Below are 23,214 nucleotides of genomic sequence, written 5' to 3'. Positions count from 1 at the left end.
AGTACATGAGGGGACGATACAAGGATCTCTCCCATGATCTGTTTATATCCAGGTTTGCAATGGTAACAAGAGGGCATCCGCTATGTCTAGAAGAAAGCAGGTTTCATCGCCAACACAGAAAGGGTTCTTTACTGTAAGAGCAGTGAGACTGTGGAACTCTCTGCCTGAGGATGTGGTGATGGCAAAATCCATAGAAGAGTTTAAAAGAGGGGAAGGATATCACAGGATATAAATCTTAGGTTAATTGTTAATCCGAGTATACAGGCAGGAAGGAACTATTAGAGGTTGATCCAGGGATTAGTCTGATTGCCATTAGGGAGTCGGGAAGGAATTTTTTTCCCCAAAAGGGCTAATTGGCGCCTGCCTCTTGGGGTTTTTGCCTTCCTCTGGATCAACAACATAGGAGGATAAACAGGCTGAACTAGATGGACATTGTCTTCATTCGGCCTAACGAACTATGTTACTATGTGATCGGGTATGGAGCTCAGAGCCCCTGTGACTGATCACATGACAGTGACATCATCACATGTAACTCACACAATCACTCACGGATAGGTGGTCATTAGTATTTTGATAATCACTCTTAAAACTCACTGTATTCTCCAGGTTCCCTTGTCCTCTAAAGATTTTGGAAAGCATCTATTAGAAGTGGAAGATCTTCTACAGAAACACAACTTGCTGGAGGCTGATATTTCTGCTCAGACGGAGAGAGTCAACTCTCTAAACCAGTCCGCTCTAAAATTTACACAGTACGCTGGTGAGTGCAAACTGATTCTTATCTTACAGTGAATAGGACAAACAGTTCCAGACGTCAACATGTAGCTTCTATATTGAACGAGAGCCACCATAACTTATATAAACTGTTATATGTAAATGATATCTTCTGCTATGATTAGCACCAATCAACGAGATTAATGCTTGTTTACTGATCCTTCACACAGGCCAATTGAAAACATATTGGGGATACATGAACATATATATCTGATTCATTTATCCCCCCATAAAGCTTCATCATTGTCAATAGCAAATCACCTTTTTACAAAGGGAGATGTGCTGTTAACAACAATGAAAGATGCAATCACCTAGTGAAGGAGCATTTACTTGGGTGCAACATGGCCTGATGATCAGGCAGATAAACATTCGTATGAATGTTCATGTCCAATCACCCTTGTAAAAGGTCCTTAAGCTGGCTGTGCATGCCACATTCCTGTTTGCCATAAGAGGGCAGTCTAATTCTCAGATGGTCATACCTGACCAATTTCATTTGTTCATAGCTGATGCAGCACATTCTGCAGAGAACAATATGAAGGGGGTTGTTTCATCACAGATAGTCCCTTTAGAGGTTATCCAACAAGAAGAACTTATGTGGATAGGGAATAAGTATCTGATTGGGAGTGTTGGACTTTTGGGACCCTCATGGAACACAAGAAGAGGGATACTGAGTGTCCCCGAATAAAGGGAGTAGTCATCATATATCTGCACTACTGGTCTACTACGGGACTACCGGAGATACAGTAGCCAAGTAGAAAGCGCTCGGCTATGTCCATCAGTCCCATAGAGATGAATGAAGTGGCAGTGCACATTCTTAACTCCATTCACGTAGGTCCCCATTCTCATGATCGGCAGGGTTCACAGTGGCTGAACTCTCACTGATTAGATACTTGTCTTCTATCCTGTGGATAGGGTATAAATTATTTTCTTGGGACAACCCATTTGACATTAGGGAAAAAATCTTGGGACTGCCCACAAATCTACCAAAAATTGGAAGAAAAACAGTAACTACTTAGGAGGACAAAGGATGCATTTGTAGATTAGTTTGCCTATTGAGTAACCACTTTATGTCAAACAGATTACCAGCCTTGTGACCCCCAGATCATCTGCAACCGGGTAGAACATGTTAAGAGCTGTCTGGAAGGACTTCGACAGCAGGCGGAGAAACGGCGAGGCGAGCTGGAAGAATCAAGGCGTCTTTGGTGCTTTCTGCAGGAAGTGGAGGATGCTGAGGGCTGGATTCGAGAGAAGGAACAGATTCTCGCAGCACCACAAAATTATGGAAAGGATCTTAGCAGCGTCCTACGACTGCTGAGCAAACACAAGATTCTGGTGGGGGAGATTGGAGGGAGATTTGCCATGTTACAGCAGACCCTCCAAAAAGGGGAGCAGGTGAATACCGAGTCTCCATGTTCTGGTCTTTCAACCTAATTACATCTAGTTGATATGTATATAGGTGGAGTTATATCACCCCAATTCCAAAAAAAGTTGGGACGCTATGTAAAATGTAAAGAAAAAAAGAATGCAATGATTTAGAAATCTCATATAAACATATTTTATTCACAATTGAACATAGCACACATATCGGAAGGTGAAAGGGAGACATTCTTCCATTTCATTTAGGTGGCAGCAACACATCTCAAAAAAGTTTGATCATGTAGCATCTTCTTTTTACAACAGTCTCTAAACATCTGGGAAATGAGGAGACATTTGCTGGAGTTTTAGGAGAGGAATGTTGCCCCGTTCTTGTCTGATGTGGGATTCTAGATGCTTAGCAGTCCTGGGTCGTCTTTGCCGGATTTTCATTTCATAATGCACCAAATGTTTTCTATTGGTGAAAGGGCTGGACTGCAGGCGGCCAATTCAGCACCCGGACTCTTCTTCTGTAAACTCATGCTGTTGTGATGGACACAGTATGTGGTTTAGCATTGTCTTGCTGAAATATACAAGGCCTTCCCTGAAAGAGACGTCTGGTTGGGAACATATGTTGTTTTAGAACCTCTATATACTGCTCAGCAGTGAAGTGTGTACTGATAACAAGCTGGATGGCCTCTCTGATCTTGAGTCCACAGGACATGGTGTTTGTAGTTTTCAAAAAGAAGTTCAAATTTTGATTCATCTGACCACATAACAATTTTCCATTTTGCCTCAGTCCATTTTAAATTAACTTTAACCCAGAAGATGCCGGTGTTTCTGGATTCTGTTGATATATGGCTTCTTCTTTGCATGATACAGCTTTAACTTGCATTTGTGGATTGCATCGCGAACTGTGTTCACAGACAATAATTTCTGTAATATTCCTGAGCCCATGCAGTGACTTGCATTACAGAATCATACCTGTTTTTAATGCAGTGTCACCCGATGGTCTGTAGATCTCCAGCATCCAATATTGACCATCGGCCTTGTCCCTTGTTCACATGAATTTCTCCACATTCTCCGATTCTTTTGATATTACGTACTGTAGATGGTGGTATATTCAAAGTCTTCATTTTTCTGAAATTGTTCCACAATTTTAGATGCAGTTTCGAACCTCTGCCCATCTTTGCTTCTGAGAGACTCTGCCTCTCTAACATGCTCTTTTTATACAGTCATGTGACTTATAAAAAACAACAACTGGAGGGTCAATTTTCTACTAAGTACCACTTAATTTTTCAGCCTTTTGTTACTCCTGTCCCAACTTTTGTGAGATGTGTTGCTGCCATCAGCTTCTAAATGAGTTAATTTTTAAAATTGAAAATAGAAAATGTCTCCCTTACACCTTCTGAGTTCTAATGTGAATAACATTTGGGTATATGAGATTCTTTCTTCTTTACATTTATTAAAATTTTACACAGCATCCCAACTTTTTTGGAATTGGGGTTATATATGAGTTGCCTTGATAACATCTCTGCCTTTTTTTGTATACAAGGTGTTAACAAAAAGGCGGAGAGGAATGTCCGGGCTTCGCCAGAGAATGCAAGAGGTAAAGCAGAAATGGGAAAACCTTGAGAAGGCTTCCAACGCTCATCAACTGAAGCTACAAGACGCCTCCAACTTCCATCAGTTCAATGCAGACACTGTGGAGCTTGCCGGATGGTTGCAGGACACCTATCGGTTGGTATCCAGTGATGATTTTGGACACGATGAGTTCTCCACCCAATCTTTGGTCAAGAAGCATCGATCAGCCATGGAGGAGATAGAGAAACATAAAGCCACTGTGCTCGGATTGAGGAAACTGCTGTCAGAACTGGGACCTGAATACCGAGACCAGGTGGATGTACAGATTAGTATTGTGGAGGTGGAGCAGCTTTATGGAGAGGTGGTCGAAGTGGCCTCTTTACGATGTCAGTGGCTTCAGGACGCATTAGATGTCTACAAAATGTTTGGGGAGGTTAACTCTTGTGAGGTGTGGATAGATGAGAAGGAACAATGGTTAATGAAGATGGAGATCCCGCAGAGGCTGGAAGATGTGGAGGTCGTCCAACACAGGTGAGAACATCTCAGGATGGCCAGGAAATTGGTCCATTTCTCATTTTGCTTCTAAAAATTTTTTTATCAGGCTGTGTTTTAAGATCTTCAGTGAATATGGTAAATTAACTTTAATCCAGACTCAGTTTACATGGCAACTTTTCATAACCCTTCTTAGAGATGCTTTAGGAAGACACACAGCTTGTTGAAAACTCACAAATTGTGGCATATCAATAAGCTACAGCGTCTTTTTCGGTATCCAGTATTGATTTAAAATTATTAAATGTTGAATTAATGCATTTATTGCCACTGACCTACATCGAATGGCCACTTTATTAGAGGCACCAGCCTTTTCATGATTGAAGGGTCCCTTATGGAAATTAGAGCCATGGCGCCAGAGTGCAGCATGAAATCAAGTTACAAGTATTCTGTGGATCAGTTTTAGTGTGAATCCACATTAGGCCTTAGTCAGACGGGCGTTTTTAGCCGCGATTTGCGCATGCGCATGCGCATGCGTCCGGCGATTTTTTAAAACCATTGCTTTGCAATGGTATCGGACACATGAGCGCTTTTCATGCGCTCGTCCGATAAATTATAGAACAAAAAATCGCAGATCGCACCTATCTGCGATCAGCGATTCCTGTTCTCTTCTGTATATGCGCTCAATGGGGCCGGCGGCAGCAGTGCCGACCCCATTGAGAACATATAGAAGACAAATCATTCTTCTCTGCCACAGCTGTGACAGAGAAGAACGATGTTTGCCCATTGAATTCAATGGAGCGGCAATACAGCCGCTCCATTGAAAGCAATGGGCTGTCGGCGTGCGCGGGGTGAATTGTCGGGAAGGGGTTAAATATATAAGCCCTTCCCTGCAATTCATCCTAAAATGTGTTAAAATAAAAAAAAATTGTATACTCACCTTTCCGCTGCAGCCGGAGTCCAGCCGCGGCCGCTGTCAGTTCTCCTGAACTGCTTCTTGGCACTATTCAGCCGGCGGGGCTTTAAAATCCCCGCCTGCTGAATGATCTGCCTCTGATTGGTCACAGCCCTGACCAATCAGAGGCTGAAAACACTCACACACCCATTCATGAATTCATGAATGGGTGAGTGACTGCTGCCTCTCAGCGCTGAGCCAATCAGGGGCAGGTCTGACTCACATCCATTCATGAATTCATGAATGGGTGTGAGTGAGGCATGCCTCTGATTGGCTCAGCGCTGAGCCAATCAGGGGGCAGGTCTGACTCACACCCCCTTCACACCCACTGCAGGACGGCCGCGCGGAGCTCCGGCTGCCAGCAGAAGGTGAGTATACAATTTTTTTTTATTTTAACACATTTTAGGATGAATTGCAGGGAAGGGCTTATATATTTAAGCCCTTACCGACAATTCATCCCGGGCTCGCCCGCAGCACATTGCTTTCAATGGAGACGGCTGAATTGCCGTCTCCATTGAATGCAATGCGCTGGACAGCTCCGGCCCGTTTCTAATGAAACGCGGCTAGGAGCAGATTTTCGGGCGATTTGCGGGCGACTTGCGCGCAGCGGTCACGCGATTTGCGGATGCGCATCCGTCATGCGATCCGCAAATCGCGCGAAAAATCGCCCGTCTGACTAAGGCCTTACATGGGAAAATCCAGCTATCTGATCGACTTCCAACGAGGCCGCTCATTAGTGCTAGACTAATCAGGGCCAGAATTTAACTGCCAACCTTGTGGGGTTTTCTTGTGTAACAGTATAGATAGTATATCGAGAATAAGTGATCAAGGCAAAATATCCGGCGAAAGTGGATCTCATGAATGTAAGTAACTTGTCAATGAAAGGGGTCAGAGGAGGATGTCAAGAATCCTTCTGAGGAACAGGTGGTGCGCAGTTAAGCAAATTGTAGTCAAATACAACTCTGATGGTCCAACTAATGTGTCTGAACGCACAACTCATTGTTCCTTAAGGCCGCATGCTGACGGGCGGAAATTCCGCGGCGAGATTTCCCGCGGAATTTCTGCCCCTGGAAGCTGCCATAGGATTGCGTTAACAATCGCGCCGGATTGCGCCGGCTACAGTCTGCGCATGCTCAGGCTGCCCGGCAGCGGCACATGAGAGAGCCAGAGCCGCGGGAGCAGGTGAGTGACCCTCTGCTCTCTGCAGACGCTCGGGTTGGGTCCCGCTGCGAGAATTCTCGCAACCGAATCCGACCCGGCCGTCTGCAGGCGGCCTAACACTGATGAGCTACAACAGCAGATGTCCAGTTCCAGTGTCATTGCTTCTAAGAGAGACAGAAAGGCGAGGATCCAGTGAGCAAAAGAACACAAAAACTGTATGTTTTTTGTGCGCACATTCCGCAGCAATGTCCGTCCATAGACGTGCTATGTTAAAAGATTTTTCCCTGCCTACGAGCGGAGATCAACTGCGATTTTACACTTGCGGGGGAGAATCGCAGCATGTTCTATTTGGTGTGGAGAATAGCATGAACGGCTTCCATTACAGTCAATGGAAGCCGGCCGTCCCGCGGCACTTCCGCAGTAAGTACTGCGGAAGTATCGCGTGAGTCCACGGTATAGCCCAGTGCCGGTGCAACATGCCCTGCATTGCGCATGCACGCCGGCTCGCCGGACAAGACACTCGCAGTGGATCCGGACAGATTAGTATAGGGTCTCTGGGGGCTGCCGGGCCTGATTCCGCTGCGAGATTTCGCAGTAGGAATTCAACCCGGCCATGGGCATAAGGCCTATCACCAAGCAATGGAAAACCATAGGCTGGTCAGATAAATCCAAATTCCTGTTGCACCGCGCTGATGGGAGGTCAGAATTTGGTACAAGCAGCATGAATTGATGAACCCTTCCTGTCAGCAGTTCAGAACATGTCAGCACCTACATTAAATTTGTTGCAACTACAAAAAGCTTCCTGTCCACAGGGGCCGATATTCATGCAAAATGATTTAGTGGAATCTATATCACAGTTAAGTGCTACAGTTCTGAAGGCCAGAGGAGGTTCAACGTTTACTAAATGGGTGTCTCTAATAAAGTGGCCATTCAGTGTATGTCATGTCAGTAGATCATTGAAACTGTTTTTGCACATAGCTCTGATTTAGGTCTCATTCAGACCAGACAGCCATCTGCAGAAGGGTATATGGAGCCACACAGGGGATCTCCACACTGTAATAAGAAAGTTTTTCTTTACTTTTCTATGTATATTTTTTTGCGGGGGCCACCATACATATAGGGTTTCGCACAGCAGCCCAAATAACTTTTGGATATACACTGCCGGTGAAAAGTTTTAGAAAGCTTAAATTTTTCCAGTTATTTTTGGTTAACAAAATTTTTATTCATTTTGGAATAGGCAAAACATAAAACTCAAGACTTTCAACATTACATTCATGTGTAAAGTCAGGGGGGTTACAAAAAGTTGACTAGAGTTTTCATGGCCAATTATTTTTCCTTTCCTTTTGTAAAAGTAAAATGGAAAATATACAAGGTTCCTCAGTACCTTAACCCCTAACAAAACAAATTATTAGGACGTGAATAGACCAAACATGAGAATAACAGATGGGGTTAGACTAAGTAGGTAGGGAAAATACATAAGGAGATGAGCGGGAGGGGTGGTAGGGGTAAGGCTGTATTCATTGTTTATCATATGGATATGTCTGTGTTGGACAGCTTAGGATGGACTCTTCTGTTGATCTGATCAGAGAGTATGTTCCTTCGTAAGTTTGTTGGGGGAGTAGAGGATATGCTTGATGGTAAGCTAGAGTCCCCTGGAAGGTTCAGAGATCTAGCTGTAGGATTCCATTTTTCCGAATTAGATTTATCGAGGGAAACCTCCAAAGCTAAATTAAAATCTCCACCCACAGTAATTGGACCTTCAAAGTGGGGGAGCCAAGTGGATAGAAGGTTATGCAGAAATGGGAGATGTATCATGTTAATAATTAACAAGAGTGACTTATGAGCTGTTAAGAACGCCTGAAACTATTAAAAACTCTCCTCAGGGTCTCTGTGTAACTTTTATAATGCGAAAGATTTTCGTCTGGATTTCCAGATCCCCACACCTCTCTTTTTCTTCTGTGTGGAGGCCAGGTAGTGTGTTGGGTAGTTGCAGTGGAAGAATGTCGGGGTGAAGGCGGGGGCAAAGTGGGTCTCCTGGAGGAAAACAACGTCAGCCCATGTTCTATGGTAGTATTCAAAGGCTTTGCATCTTTTGATAGGAGCGTTAAAACCTTGGCCGTTATGTGAAACAAAAGAAATAGGTTTAGTAAATATATTTAAACAGGATATAAAAAGTTTTTTAGGATACATAATAGTGAACTGGAGGTTCAAACAACCCTGAAGGAATCTTTTGTTAGGTATAGCAGACAGGTCTGCTGCTCTGTCCTGTCTGTTATCTGAGTTTGCATTTATTTTGCTCCAGCATCTCTGGAGTTCACAGCTCCTGACACCTGCACCCAGCTGGCGGCTGTTTGCCAATCATTCAACTGTATAGCTCCCTCAGATCTGGTAGCCAGTGCTTCCGGGTTGTTGTACTCCTATGACGGCACGCGGCTGCTGCTCCTGCAGTCTCTCTGTGACAACTGATCTCAAGTCTGCTGTAGCTGTAAGCTACTTGTGCTTTAGCCAGATCTTCTGTTTCTGCTTACATCCTCGGTTCCTGTTTCAGCTTGGTACGTCCTGTGCCGGTTAGGGCCTTGACAGGGTTATTCAGCGCCCGGGTTCCAGCTCGGGGCCGTCCTTATTGGGATGATTACTCCACTCTGTTAGGCAGGGACTTTATTACCCCACTCCAGCTTAGGGCTAGCTCAGTCCCCGTCTCTGTCTCATACCAAGCTACGTGCCGAGGAGTGAGCATCCGGTCTCTGGGTCAGCTGTCAGTCCTTCTGGGTGGGTTCCCCTGCTTGGGGGGACAACACAGTGATTCCACATCCAAATATGTAACATCCATAAAGGAAGGTGCATAAATCCCTGTGAATGAAGGGGAGGGAGGGGAGCGAGGAATGAACATAAGAGGAAAGGCAACCGACATGAGAGAAGGGGAGACTGGTAATACAAGATTGCTAACGAATTAACTGTATGTTTAGAGAGATAACATCCCCAAAGAAGTGTCACAATAGTGACTAGAGATGAAGAGACGGTGGATATGACTATCAACCACCATCATGGTAGGGAGCAGAAGCTCCAGAATCACAAATCACATTCAAGGTGCGATTATATCAACTTCAAGCAAAAACTGCAAATAGATAAACTTTTAGCATCTAACCAAGGTTATAACTGGTAGGACATCTGTGAGGCTTGCATAAACGCAAAATGATCATTTATCAACTGGTATGCCGCGTGACATTCAGTTCAAGGTAGAAGCAGCTCTATGTATGTAAATCGGTGTAGAGAGGACTCCTCGTGAAGAGGCCTATTCACTGCGTTTCAGTTGAGGGTCCAGATTTCTGTTTGGCAGCAGACTTCCAGAGTGGCGATACTGGTCTAGGGTTATCTGTAGAGCTGCTCTGTTGGGTAAGCTCTTTTGAGAGGAGGCCCAGTTGGAGTAGGAGAGATTCCCCTTTAGCAAAAGAATTAAACCCGTGTTGCTTATTTTTATATGAAAAACACAGACGAAAGGGAAAGGTTCAACGATACCGAATGTCAGCTAGGCAAAGCAGAAGGGGTTTCAGTGTATCTGTGCCTCCGTATTGTCCCTGGAGAGATATCAGAGAATATTTGGATCTCATGGCCTGTGATGGATAACCTTCTCTTCGGTGGAATAATAGTGAGGCTTCACAATTATATCTCGAGGGAGGACTTCTTTGCGCTGTGCTGCCAGGGCCCGGTGGGCTCTGCCCAATTCCATATGAGAAGGTTCAGTGTCTGGATTTAGCAATAGGAGGAGGTCAGAGACTTCTTTGGAAATATCTGTGATGCTTTCAGGTAATCCCCTGATTTCCCCTAATTCTCTCTTCTGGATCTATTTTCTAGATCTTGTATTTTTATGTTGGCAGCTTCTAGGTGTTCCTGTAGGTCAGACGCCATCTTTGAGTTTTGGTTTACTCTAGGTACTGTGGAGTCAACTTTAGAGTCCAATGAGTCCAGTCTTCTCCCAATTTCTGAGAGGTCCTGCCTGAGGGAATTGGTTATAGTTGCCGTGGTTTTGGAGAGCTCACTGGATAGTAAATCTTTAAATCTGGATAGGATTATGGCGTCAGGGGAATAATTTGATTGGCCTGGAGGAACTGGTTCTGGCATTGCTGATGGGGTTGCAGGGCCATCTTGCATTTCATGTGTAAGGCCAATACCTTCTTGGCTATATAGGTCCTGGGATAGCGAGTCTGCGTCAGGACTATGTGGAGGTAGTGAAAATGGGTCAGAGGTTGGTTGGCTTAAGGCTGAGGTGGATCCCAGCGTTGAGCCTGTTTGCTGTTTTGTCGGATGACTCTGTTTGTCATGCATACTGGAACGTGTGGCTGCCATTTCTAGGAAGTCTCTGACTGATCGTACTTTGTTATTAAGTGCAGTTTTGGTCTTTTTGCGACCTCCTCTAGCCATCCATACACATTAATGCGGCAGGCGGTATAAAAGGTTAGACTACGTACAAATTTTGAAGGTGGTGCTGGTTATAGCTGAATGTGACTGTGTGGAGCTACGCAGCTCTGTGACTACATAGCCACAGTAGGCAGCTGTATGAGTACGCTCAGGATAGGTGGTGTGGCGTTAAGGGGATTCTGCAGATTAGCAAACTCGTTGGTGGTATTGGTATTACCACAAGCTGGAGGACAGAGGGACAGTTGAAAGGTGAGCCGCTAATGCTGGAGAGTGGAGCTATTGCATGCAAGTTTTTGTTGCAGGGGGGCTTCCAGATATCTCCCTAGGGCCAATGAGACTACTGGGTGGTGGTTACATCACTTGTTCCTCTCAGGGCTTAAAAGTATAGGCCCTCTCCGCAGTATTCAGGACATAATTTTTGGTAGTATGGGCATTGTATATGCACTCCTCACCTGTTCTCCTAGGCCAGGGGGCCTTTGCCAAGGCTCCAGATGGTGAATCAGGATCTTTCAGCACTCAATTCCGCTGCCACAGGCAGTCCCGCAAGTTTGGCCTACAGTTTCAGCTACTCCACTAGGCCACAGCAGACCGGAAGCCTCCACGGCAACAGACTGGGCCCCTCAATCGATGCGTCATCTCTCCGGAAAGACCGTGGAAGCGGTTAGGAGAGTGTATGAAGCAGCAGGAGGCCTGATGGCAAAGGAATAGGAGTTGCAGGACGGGAGCTCTCCTGCTGTGTGTCCGCTGTTGATGACATCATGGCCGAGCAGGTGAAAGGATGGTTCCTGAGTGTGTGACACCAACTGTCAATTATAGAGGAGAAAGTGTGATAATTTGGGGCTCTATTGCTGGATCCAGAATTAGCAACTTGCACAGGGTGACTAGCACACTGGACATAAAGGGCTACTACAACATTTTGATACACCATGCAATACCCTCTGGTGTACACCTCGTTGGTCAGGGGTTCATATTACAGCAAGACGGTGATCCAAAACTTACTTCTAGGTTATGTCAGATCTACTTAAGAAGACAAGAAGAAGCCAGCAGGCTTCAGAGAATGTATCTAGACTTAAATCACATTGAGCTTGTTTCGGACAGAAGGGTGAAAGCAAAGCAACCTACAAGTGCAGCACATTTGTGGGAACTTCTGCAACAATGTTGAGAAGAAATTTCTGAATAATGTCTAGATGCAATTGTAGAAAGAATGCCTAGATTGTGTAAAGCTGTTAAATCAGCTAGAGGGGGCTACTCGGAAGAGTCAAAATTTTAGATTTTATTTGGTAAAACTAAGTTAATCCATTATTTTTATTCATCTTGTTTATTTGTTCAATTCTTTCATTTCAAAGTTAATTTGAGACATTAAACTATGTAAATATTTTTAAAAAACTGAAATGTTCTAAAACTTTTGACCGGAAGTGTATAATATGGGCAAACCTCTTCCCACCCTCCGTCCCCTTCATATTAATGTGATAGTGTAATTTTCGTCTTCATTTTTTAAAAACTTTTATATAAATAATGGTCACACTTTATACATTCTAAAGAGATTACTTTTTTATGCCCACAGAAACTGTTTCTATGCCAAGAGCATTTCTGAGAAAACAGTATAGGGCACCCCACAGCGAAGACCAGATCCTAACTAGTGGGCTTAAAGGGTGAAAACCAAGAACCCCAGGTACAGCCCTCAGACTTAGCCCAAAGTGAAATTGGTTAGAGTGTCATAGTGTGACAACTGTGGATGTTGAGCTGCTAACATCCAAGTCTGTTATTGCAAGATCTGGTAGTGAAGGGATTAAAAATATATCCGTATCATAACTGGTTTTTGTACATTACAGGCAATGTAACTATCTGCCTAGTGATCTATATAGAGCGTGATTATGGATAGTAGAAGTATAAGTGACCTGGATTCTCCTTAATGGGTTTTAGATTTGAGAGCCTGGACCAGGAGATGAACAGTCTGATGGGCCGTGTGCTGGACGTCAACCAGATCGTGCAGCAGCTGCTGGAAGGGGGACATCCGAGCTCATCAGAGGTCCGGGCCTGTCAAGATCACTTGAACAGCAGGTAAGGGAGTTGCTTGGATAAAGAATGACTCACAGATTTGTCTCCCCTTCTCTTGTTGCACTTAATTCAGCTGACGTTCATCTAATATGTATGGCTACCTTAACATGGGGTCATTTTGTAGAACCTGCAACATAGTCAAGTTGATTGTCCCCAGCCTTTTCCCAAAACGTTTTGCAGCTACAACCCAGGGACATATAGTAGTTACTGGTGTTTTTTAATGAATAGGAATTTTAATTCTGTATCTACACTATCCTACCAAAAATAATTGGACAACTGAGTAAGAATCAAAAGTAGCATTTATTTTCATAAGTTAATACTTAGTGGAGCCTCCTTTGGCCCTAATGACATCAGTTGCACTCCATGGTATACTTTCTACTAATGTCTGATATACATCAGCTGGTATTTCCCTCCATTCATCCTCCAAATTTCTGGCAAATTATCTGAAAGAAGATGGATGCTGTTCATATTTCATGACCTGCATTCCATTTCATCCCAAAGATGTCCAGTAGCGTTCAGGTCGGGGTCTCTGCACAGGCTAATCCAATCTTGGAACATCCATACCCTCAAACCAAGGTAAAACCGCTTTGGATGTGTGACAAGGCTAGTTGTCCTCTGGGAAGTATTGCTGACCGTTCCCAAAGTGTTGCCACATCATTTAGAATTTTAAGGTAAACCTCCATGTTCATGGCTCTTGCCACTACAACCAGTGGACTATAACCATGCAATGTAAAACATCCTCAGACCATAACAGGACCTCTGCCATATTGGCACAACAAACTCAGACAAAAGGCGTTCCTCAAGCATCCTCTACATCCAGGTATGTCCATCTGCTTTGAAGATGGAGTAGTGTTATTCGTCACTCCATAAAACGTTCTTTCATTATTTAACTGTCCAATGACAATCCCAATGCATCTTCTTAGGGAGAATTTGCCAGACGTTTGCAGGATGAATGGAGGGAAATACCAGTTGAAATGTATCAGATATTAGTAGAAAGTATGCCACGGAGAGTATCTGATGTCATTAGGGCCAAAGGAGTCCCACTAAGTATTAACATATAGAAATAAATACTTGTTTTGGTTATTGCTTTTTTTGTAGAATAGTGTTCATTTATCACTATTTTTGTGTCCGAACAGGTGGAACCGTATCGTGGAGCTCGTGGAGCAGAGGAAGGAACAAATTTCCTCTGTCCTTCGCTTACAGAACTATTTCCTAGAGTGCACTGAGGTAAAGTCACAGATCCGTGAGAAGAGGAAAGCCATGGAGACCCCCCAGTGTGGCAGCGGAGAGCTGGGTGGGGTTCTCGCCCTGCAGCGGAAGCTCTCCAACATGGAGGCAGCATTAGTGGCTCTTGAGCCCAAGTTGGTCCAGCTACAGCAAGATGCAGAAGTTCTTGCCACCTGCCACCCTTCCCAGGCCATGGAGGTGCTTGTGCACTTTGAGGAAATTAGCGGAGAGTGGGAGGCTCTAAAGAGAACTTTACAAGGATGCGAGGACTCTCTCTCAGTGGCCAGCAAGCTGCAGCAGTTTATTCAAGATCTCGACAACTTTCTCACTTGGTTGGTCAAAACACAAACTGCGGTCGCTGCTGAAGAGCTGCCATCCAACCTGTCAGAGGCGGAGAGGCTGCTGGGACTGCATGCCTCTCTGAAAGAAGAGATCAATAGATATGAGGAGGACTACAACAATATCCAGGCAGTCAATGATCTTCTTAGTTTGGAGGAGGCCGACCTCCCGTACCTTTCCCTCCAGCAGTGGCTGCAGAAGCTGGAAGTTGGGTGGAACAAACTGAATCAGATGTGGGATAACAGACGGGAGGTCCTGGTCCAGTCCCACATATTCCATCTGTTTTTGAGAGATGTTAAGCAGGCTGAGGCTTGCCTTAATAACCAGGTGAGATTTGACTCTGTGTGTTAGGGGAAAGTAAGACTTGCAAATCATATCTCAAAATTTGGAATCTGCAGCGAAATACATGAGAATAAGCTATATTTGTGCAAATTAAAGGGGTTGTCTATCTGTACACTATTGATGTTCTGGCCTCAGGATAGGTCCTCAATAGTATATTAGCGGGGAATTTGTCACCCAGCATCCCCGCCGATCAGCTGTTCTCTTGGCTGCTGCGTTCGTGCACTGAGCTGATTTCTGCAGGAAGCAGACAGCTTCATTCTCACTGCAGTGGTCAGGCTTGGTATTGTAGGATAAGTTCTCATTCACTTCAGGGCCTGCAATACCAAGCCTGGCCACTGCAATCAGAATGGAGCTGTCTGCTTCCTGCAGACATCAGCTCAGTGCAGGAACGTACAGGCCCGGAAACCAGCTGATCAGCAGAGTCCTGGCTGACAAACCCCATCCGATCTCCTATTGGCGGCCTATCCTGAGGACAGGCCATCAACACTTCAAAACTATACAACCCCTTTAAAGAGGATATGTCATCACTTATAAGCATCATAAACTAAGTTTATGGGCTTATAGGACTGGGGCCAAGGAATCCACTGATGTGCTTTTTATACTTACCTGGCTCCCTGTTCCCTCACTATCAGATCTGGAAGTTGGTGGGCAGTCCATGCATCCGACCTATCTCTGCAGTCAGTGCGCATACACACTTATAGAGAACAGTGTGTGTAAGTCTGTTTACTAACTGCAGAGATAGGTCGGATGCATGCACCACCCACCAACTTTCAGGGCTGACAATGAGAGAGCAGGGAGCCAGGTAAGTATAAAAACACTTCCCTGGATTCCTCATCCCCTGTTCTATAAACCCATAAACTTAGTTTACTGTGCTTATAAGTGATCAAAGCTTCCCTTTAATCTTTACTTCTGATGTATATCTAGCAGAGAACATAGGAAAAAGTCCCCATCACACTCTTTTGTTAAGTAGGTTATCTGCTACAAAGGAAAGGGAATGCCCTGATTGGTGTGTTATAAAGACCTGTATAAAGGTTCTCACATTAATATGCAGGACTTTTGCCATCCAGTAGGTGGTGCTGCAGAGGTATGGTTCCATTTTCTTTATTTGCACATTTCCCAGAGGAACAACATGTCCTTATAAAGGCTCATTTACACGCAAAGACAACCTTTCAAATGATTGAAAGATTGATAGTTCTAGCGACCATTTTGCATAAAGTACTAATGGGCACTAATCAGGTTATAAGTGAAGTATTCTTTGCTTTTGTTTCTTCAGTGCTCACATCTCAGGACAGACATGGTCAGTCTTGAGATGTGAGCACTGAAGAAATAAAAGCAAAGAATACTTCACTTATAACCTGATTCCCGACTTCTTCTTTGAATTCTCTTTACAAGAATAACCACTAAGACTGGGTGGTGAAAGGTTATGTGAGTATTTTTTTGCATCTGACTACATGAGAGCAGGAATGTCAGCAGAAAGGTGGGACTCTTTTTCACTTTGTGTCATTGCAATGTAATGTATTAGTACTTTATCAGCTTCATTTGTGTGCAAATGAGATTCCAGCAGCTGTTTGCAAATCTCACTATGTGGTCTGGACTTTGCACTCAGCTGCATTGACTTCGCATGGGCTGTCAGCTGAATACATTGTAATCAGCCGCTCTCATGCAGAACAAAGCATGCGGTCCCTGCTATCTCCGGCTAAACAATGGATTTTATGCCCTCCTAAAAAATCAGCATTCAGCCGAAGAGTGAAAGATGGAAGTGTTTACACTCAAAGATTATCGCTCAAAAGCCATTGTTTGAACGAATGTTAAGCGATAATCGTAGCCTGTAAATGGGGCTGAAGTCTCCTCACTCACCTCCTAGGTGTCTCCTCACTCACCTCCTAGGTGCTCTCCTCAAGGAGGGATGATACCCTTTGCCACACAGCATAGACCTCTCACTATTGAAGCCAGAAAACCTACTGCACACTGATGAGGGACAGAAACCTTGCAACACCTGTCTGTGTATGGTATGCTGGCTTTTGGTCCATAATTCCCATTCATTGCTATAAAGACCTGTCTAAAGGGACACATTGATATTAAGGAATGCTGCCATCCAGTAGGTGGCGCTGCAGTTGTATTGTTCCATCCTCCTTATTTGCATCGGTACCACGATGCACAGCTCATGCACAAGATTTAGACCAGCTTGTGGATGACGTATGGGATGGCAGGCATGTAAATTAAAGTCAAGGGCCTGGCTTACAAAGAAGTCTTTGAGTGGCTGTCACATTTTGGGTACACTCACCAGACTGCATGCTGTGAGAGGGGAAACAGGAGACAATATACTTTTGGTATCCTGTTGCGCACACCACAACCATCATGCCAGGGGCTGCCCACCTCTTAGCAGGCATGTAGGGAAGAAATACATGCATTTTTAACATTTATGCAGAAGAATGACTAAAAAAGAGGAAAAAGTAAGGAAAAAAAATACTACTTAGACACTAGAGAGGAATTTATCTGCAGCCAACTCAGAAGTTTCTGCCATTGTTTCTAACATCGTAATGTTTGATTCTCATGTGATTGTAGGAATCGGCTTTGGCTCATGTTGAGTTACCTAATACTGTGGAGGGGGTAGAAATAGCCATCAAGAAGCACAGAGATTTCCTCACCACCATGGAGATGAATTCACAGAAGGTGACGATAGCAGTGGAGGCAGGAGAGAGCTTGATACGACTTGGAAATGTCTTTGCAGATCGAGTTCAGGAGAGGATTGCAGCCATTCAGAAGAGGTGAGGATGTCGATATGATGTGCTTGAGCTAGTGTACTACTTTATTGCTCCAGAGACAGTGCTTGAAGCCACCACTAGATGGGGCTCAGGAGCTAACATACTATTAAAGGGCTTGTCCACTCTCTATTACCTTTTACAGTTTTTATTTATTTAGTTATGGAATAGAAAGTCGTACAATTTTCTAATATACATGTTCTTAAAATTCTGCTCCCATCCCTTTCTTATACCAGCACTGCGGCCCCTAGCCCCACAGTAGAATTTTACAGTCTGTGGACTGGACTGCTCATAGTAATGGACATCAGTCATGTGACCCCTGGTGTTCAACTCACACTGATCAGATAAGGTGAGCAATAGACTACTGAGCAGCTGAACTCACAGGTATCACTACGTGCATCATGCCTGCCGGTGGCTGTGGAGAAGCAGATTGCATATTTTTCACAGTTTTTTTTTCAGTTGACTTTATTAAATAACAGCAGGAGAATGTCACCTTAAGCCTTATTCACACCAGTGTATATTGTATTCATGGCCGGCCGATATATACGTTACCATCTGATGCATTGGATTCCAATACATCAGATCACACAGACGTATTTCTACGGCGTAAAGGCAGTCCTGGAACTATCTTCCTGGCCGGACTACGGCCGCTGCCATAGACTCCTATGGGAGCCAATGACGGGCTGAAAAAGGGAGGTCAGAGAAAGTTTAGCAGTCCCTTCCCTTCTCCTCTCCGCCCCTTGCTGCTCTTTGCAATGGAAGGGGTGGGTGGGGTGGAGCTTAGCTCCGCCCCATCTCACTCCCTCCCATTGCAAACAGCAACAAGGGGCAGAAACTCAGCACACTAATTCCCTCCCCGTCCCGCCTTCTCCCCTTACAGAGAATTGGCAAGGGGGAGGGGAGAGGGAAACAGCTTAGCAGAGCTAGGCTGTCTACCCCCGCCCGACGGCATATACGCTGATCCCGTGCACCAGATGGTAACGTATATCGGCCGGCCCATAGGCAGTTGTGTCTGGTTTATTTTTAACAGTTGTTGCTAACTGTTTCCGGTTATGTCCCTCTGTTGTTGTTTAATGAAGTCAACTGAGAAAACCCACCAGACAGAGGAAACATGGAGAAGCATAGAAGAGCTGCTTCTCCACAGACCCAATGACGCTGCAGGTAGTACTGTGTGAGTTCTGCTCCTCAGTAGTAGGATAGTCACCTGTTAAATACCTGATGAGTGGGAGGTGAACACCAGGGGTCACATGACTGACGTCCACTACTATGGACTAGATGTACCATTCTGCTGCACAGCTAGAGGCCACTGCACTGGTATAAGAAAGTTATATGTTTTCAATACATGTATATTAAAAAGTTGTAGGATTTCCTATTACGTAATAATAAAAACTGTTAAAATAGGTGGGAAGTGTACAAGTAAGCCCCTTCACTGGTGGCTGCAGGCAACCATACTGCTATACGCTTGGCGATATCCAACGTACATGTATGTTGGATGTGTGTAGAGTTTGTTCAGAACGGACATGGGAGTCAAGCCTGCTCCATACACAGTGGCCGTCTGCTGTCTTTGACAGCCTACTCCTGGCCACAACAGCCACAAGTTCACTCTGATCGCAGTTGGTTTTCTATGTATGGACGGCTTCAGATGAGCGTCAGCGCGAATACACACACCGCAGCGCACCGTATTTGCACACAATAGATGTTTGGTAATCAGGTTGTTGCATGCATGTCAGCGCTTATTACTGTACGTTTTGCACACGCAGGGCCAGTTCACCCGCACACGCGATACTCCCTTTCTGTGGAATTGATTGGCTATTAAATCCTAATGCGGTCCAGCTGTCTTTTTTTCCTGCATTTTGCGCAGTGGCACACCCTTCCCCTTTCCTAATTTCGCCCCTGCCATAGACTTCTATGGCATTTCACGACGCAAAACGCAGGAAAATGGAGCAGGTCCTATTTTTTTGCGCAAACAAAATCTGCGCACAAAACACGCTCATGAAAACAGACCGATTGAAGTCAATGAGTGCTATCCTCCGTGTTTTGTGCATTCAAAAACATGCGCCAACAACCCCATCTGAAGGAATCCTAAATACCGAATAGATTCTAAAAAACGGGAATACGTTCCCACAGAACAGGTAATCTGCCCGTGTACACAGACGTAACCAATGCTAACCAACATGCTCTTTGTCAGTCAGCGGTCGTTAGCACTGGCTGATTACTTGGTAAAAGGACCTTTATGTATACCCAAAATGGGAGCGCTGAAGAATATCGATATGTGTTATGTTATGGCTCACTGATTGTGGCCAGCGAAAAAATATTTTTCCATGATAAATGCTTGTATTGTGCAAAAGTAATAAGATATAAAAAAAACTTTACATATCCGTATTGGTGGAAACTTAGTAACACTTATGATGAAATGAAAATGTTATTTGTGCCTTATAATGAATACCGGGAAAAATAAATTTAAAAATATGGCAAAACTTTGTATGAATGCATGGAGCTCAGCACATTCTGCTTGGGTGAGGATGGGTTTCTGTTATCCAACACTTCATGTATGGATGATATTTTTGTTCGCCAGGAGCCAACGTAACATGGCGCTTGCTCAGAAGTGGCTGCAAAGACTCAGAGACCATCTACAGCTGCAGCACTTCCTGCAGGACTGCAATGAGGTAAGACTTGCTGCAGTCTCCTTGTCCACTTCTCTGCGATGTCATCTATGTATATAAAGACGAAAGCCCTCAGTGACTCACTGACTGACTGACTGACTGACTGACTGACTGATTCACTGACTGACTGACTCGCCTCGCCAAAAGTTCTCCAACTTCCCGATGTCGTAGAAACATGAATTTTGGCACAAGCATAGATTATCTCCAAAATAGGAAAAGTAATTGGGTCCCAACTCGATTATTCAATTCTAGCGCAAAAGAATTGGTGTCGAAATTTAACGTACATAATCTAAATCTCTCACTTCCCAATGTCATAGAAACTTAAAATTTGGCACGGGCATTGATTATGTCATAAATAGGAAAAGCTAATGGGTCCCAACTCCATTATTCAATTCTATGCGCAAAAGAATTAGCGTCCAAATTTTACGTGCATAATCTAAATCTCTCACTTTCCAATGTCATAGAAACATGAAATTTCGCACAAGCATTGATTGTGTCATAAATATGAAAAGTTAATGGGTCCCAACTCGATTATTCAATTCTAAGCGCAAAAGAATTAGTGTCCAAATTTTATGTACATAATCTAATTCTCTCACTTCCTGATGTCATTTTATATAAAGGAAACATCGCATGGTTACCTCCACGTGGTGTTTCCTGGGTAACGCAGAGAACTATGCAAAATGGTGAACATATGTTTTTCCTCAGTATCTCTAAAGTAACCACCACTTCATAAGATTTTCCGTGTGAACACCAGATAAACACCAGTACCAAATTAACTCGGGCGAAGCCGGGTATATCAGCTAGTTAATGTATAAGGGTCTCATTGGGGTGTATTGACATGTGCTGGTAACGTGATGCACTTCAAAACTCTGGAGCAACCAATGCCAGTTCTGGACACCGGCGCTCAGGAAAGATGTTGCAGTGCTTGAGGGGGTTCAAAGAAGGGCAACTAAATTAATAAATAGAATGGTAGGACTGGAATACCCAGAGTTTAGGATTATTCACCCTAGAAAAAAGACGATTAAGGGGCGATCAAATAACTATTTATAAATACATGAGGGGACAAGGATCTCTCCCATGATCTGTTTATACCCAGGACTGCGACAGTAACAAGAGGGCATCCTCTACGTCTAGAAGAAAGGAGGTTTTATCACCAACATTGAAGGGGGTTCTTTACTGTAAGAGCAGTGAGACTGTGGAACTCTCTGCCTGAGGACGTGGCGATGGCAAAATCCATAGAGGAGTTTAAGAGGGGACTAGATGTGTTTCTAGAGCGTAATGTTATTACAGGATAAAGACAATAGGTGACCAGCGGGGTTGTTGATATGGGTCTTGGGGTCAGGTAGGAACTATCAGATGTTGATCCAGGGATTATTCTGATGGCCATTATGGAGTCGGGAAGGAATTTTTCCACCTAATTGGCTTCTGCCTTTTGGGGTTTTTTGCCTTCCTCTGGATCAACAAGAGGGTTGAAACAGGCTGAACCAGATGGACATTGTCTTCATTCAGCCAAACCTACTATGTTACTATGTTTTACAACAATCATTGCTTTTTTAAATGTCTTCCTGGCATTTTTTTTTACAATTAAAACACGTGCTTTAAGGTGTTTCACGTGCATCAAAAATCCACACTAAAAGCTGTACCAAGGGTGCATTCACACATCGCTGAGTTGCTGCAGATTTAATTGTAGATTTGCAGTAAATTTCACCCTTTCAATTGAATTCAAACGGGAAGGGTAAAATCAGTGATGCCATTATCTGGCCGCCATGTAATACTACATCACAGCAGTAATCATAGGCACTCTTAGGGCCTCTTATATGAAAACTGTCTAAAGTAAAACTTGTTTTTGTTGCCCGTGGGAACCAGTCGGCGCTCAGCTTTCATTGCTTAAACAGCTGTGGTGGAATGAAAGCTGAGCTGTAATTAGTTGCTATGGGCAACAGACATTTTGGGCTTCATTTATCATAATTGTCTAACAGTAAGGGTGCATTCAGACGACCGTATATCTGCTGGGTTTTCACGCCCAACCGATATACGGCGTCTCTCTCTGCAGGGGGAGAAGGCTGGAAGAGCCGGGAGCAGTGCTCTGAGCTCCTGCCCCCTCTCCGCCCCTCTGCACTATTTGCAATGAGATGAGGCGGAATGGGGCGGGGCTACGTTTTGGGGGGGGGAATTAGATCCGCCCCCATCCCGCCTCTCCTCATTGAAAATAGTGCAGGGGGGTAGAGAGGGGGCGGGAGCTCAGAGCACTGCTCCCGGCTCTTCCAGCCTCCTCCCCCTGCAGAGAGAGAGACGCCGTATATCAGCTGGGCGTGAAAACCCAGCCGACATACGGTCATCTGAATGCACCCTAAAACTGTCTTTCTTATCTTTGTCATTGGGGGACACAGCAGACCTTGGGTATAGCTCCTGCCACTAGGAGGCGACACTAAGTAAAGAAAGAGTTAGTCCCTCCCACCAGCTATACCTCTACTGCAAGCACTGAGCTAAATCAATCTTAGCTTAGTGTCCATATGAGGCCGACCTCCTGCTCTGGAGGGCTTCTTTGATTTTATTTTTCCTTTTTTCCTTCTAGGTGAGAATCAGGGTTGATCCAACTTCCCTGATTATCCCTAAAGTGCCATTTATTAAGTAAGATTATCGTCCAGAATCGTTCAAGTTCCCACACTCCTGCAGGAATTTGAACGATAATCGTCCTATGTAAATGCATGCAGCGATTGAACGAGAATCGTTGTCATCCAGTTTCTGTATGCAGAGAACTCAGCAGCACGCCGTTCAGTGTAAACCGCAGTCGGTCACTTCTGAACGACTTTCTGCTTACTGTGAATGGAGATGGGCAGGGGGAGAACTCTCTCCTGCCCATTCCACCTCCATGCTGGCAGCTCTGTGGGCGATGCCAGGGATTCTCACTCCTGTGTGACACCACAACATCACTGGGACGAGTGTCCAGCCTCGTTTGCCCAACAGCTTGTCCTGTGTAAATGGGCCATAAGTGGGGACGCTGAACGGTGCTGCCACAGACATGCTGTTACTCCTTCCTGGAACAGAGCCGCACTAGCCACTCTGTTTCTCCCCAGCCATGGGGGTCACCTGA

At 44.6% G+C, this 23,214-nt stretch overlaps 1 protein-coding gene across 1 annotated transcript in view; it reads left to right on the top strand.

Annotated features, from left to right (window-relative positions):
- Window positions 1–23,214, top strand: part of SPTBN4 (spectrin beta, non-erythrocytic 4) — a 130,439-nt gene that overhangs the window by 34,909 nt on the left and 72,316 nt on the right. Inside the window, exons 13-19 of the mRNA XM_066581209.1 lie at window positions 607–757; window positions 1,850–2,163; window positions 3,680–4,239; window positions 12,653–12,790; window positions 13,924–14,680; window positions 17,261–17,463; window positions 20,033–20,123. Of these exons, the coding sequence (XP_066437306.1) occupies window positions 607–757; window positions 1,850–2,163; window positions 3,680–4,239; window positions 12,653–12,790; window positions 13,924–14,680; window positions 17,261–17,463; window positions 20,033–20,123 (2,214 nt within the window). The remainder of the gene's footprint in view (window positions 1–606; window positions 758–1,849; window positions 2,164–3,679; window positions 4,240–12,652; window positions 12,791–13,923; window positions 14,681–17,260; window positions 17,464–20,032; window positions 20,124–23,214) is intronic.

Source organism: Eleutherodactylus coqui, chromosome 10 (genome assembly GCF_035609145.1).
Source record: "Eleutherodactylus coqui strain aEleCoq1 chromosome 10, aEleCoq1.hap1, whole genome shotgun sequence".
Lineage (NCBI taxonomy): Eukaryota > Metazoa > Chordata > Amphibia > Anura > Eleutherodactylidae > Eleutherodactylus > Eleutherodactylus coqui.
This window is presented reverse-complemented; position numbering and strand designations above follow the sequence as displayed.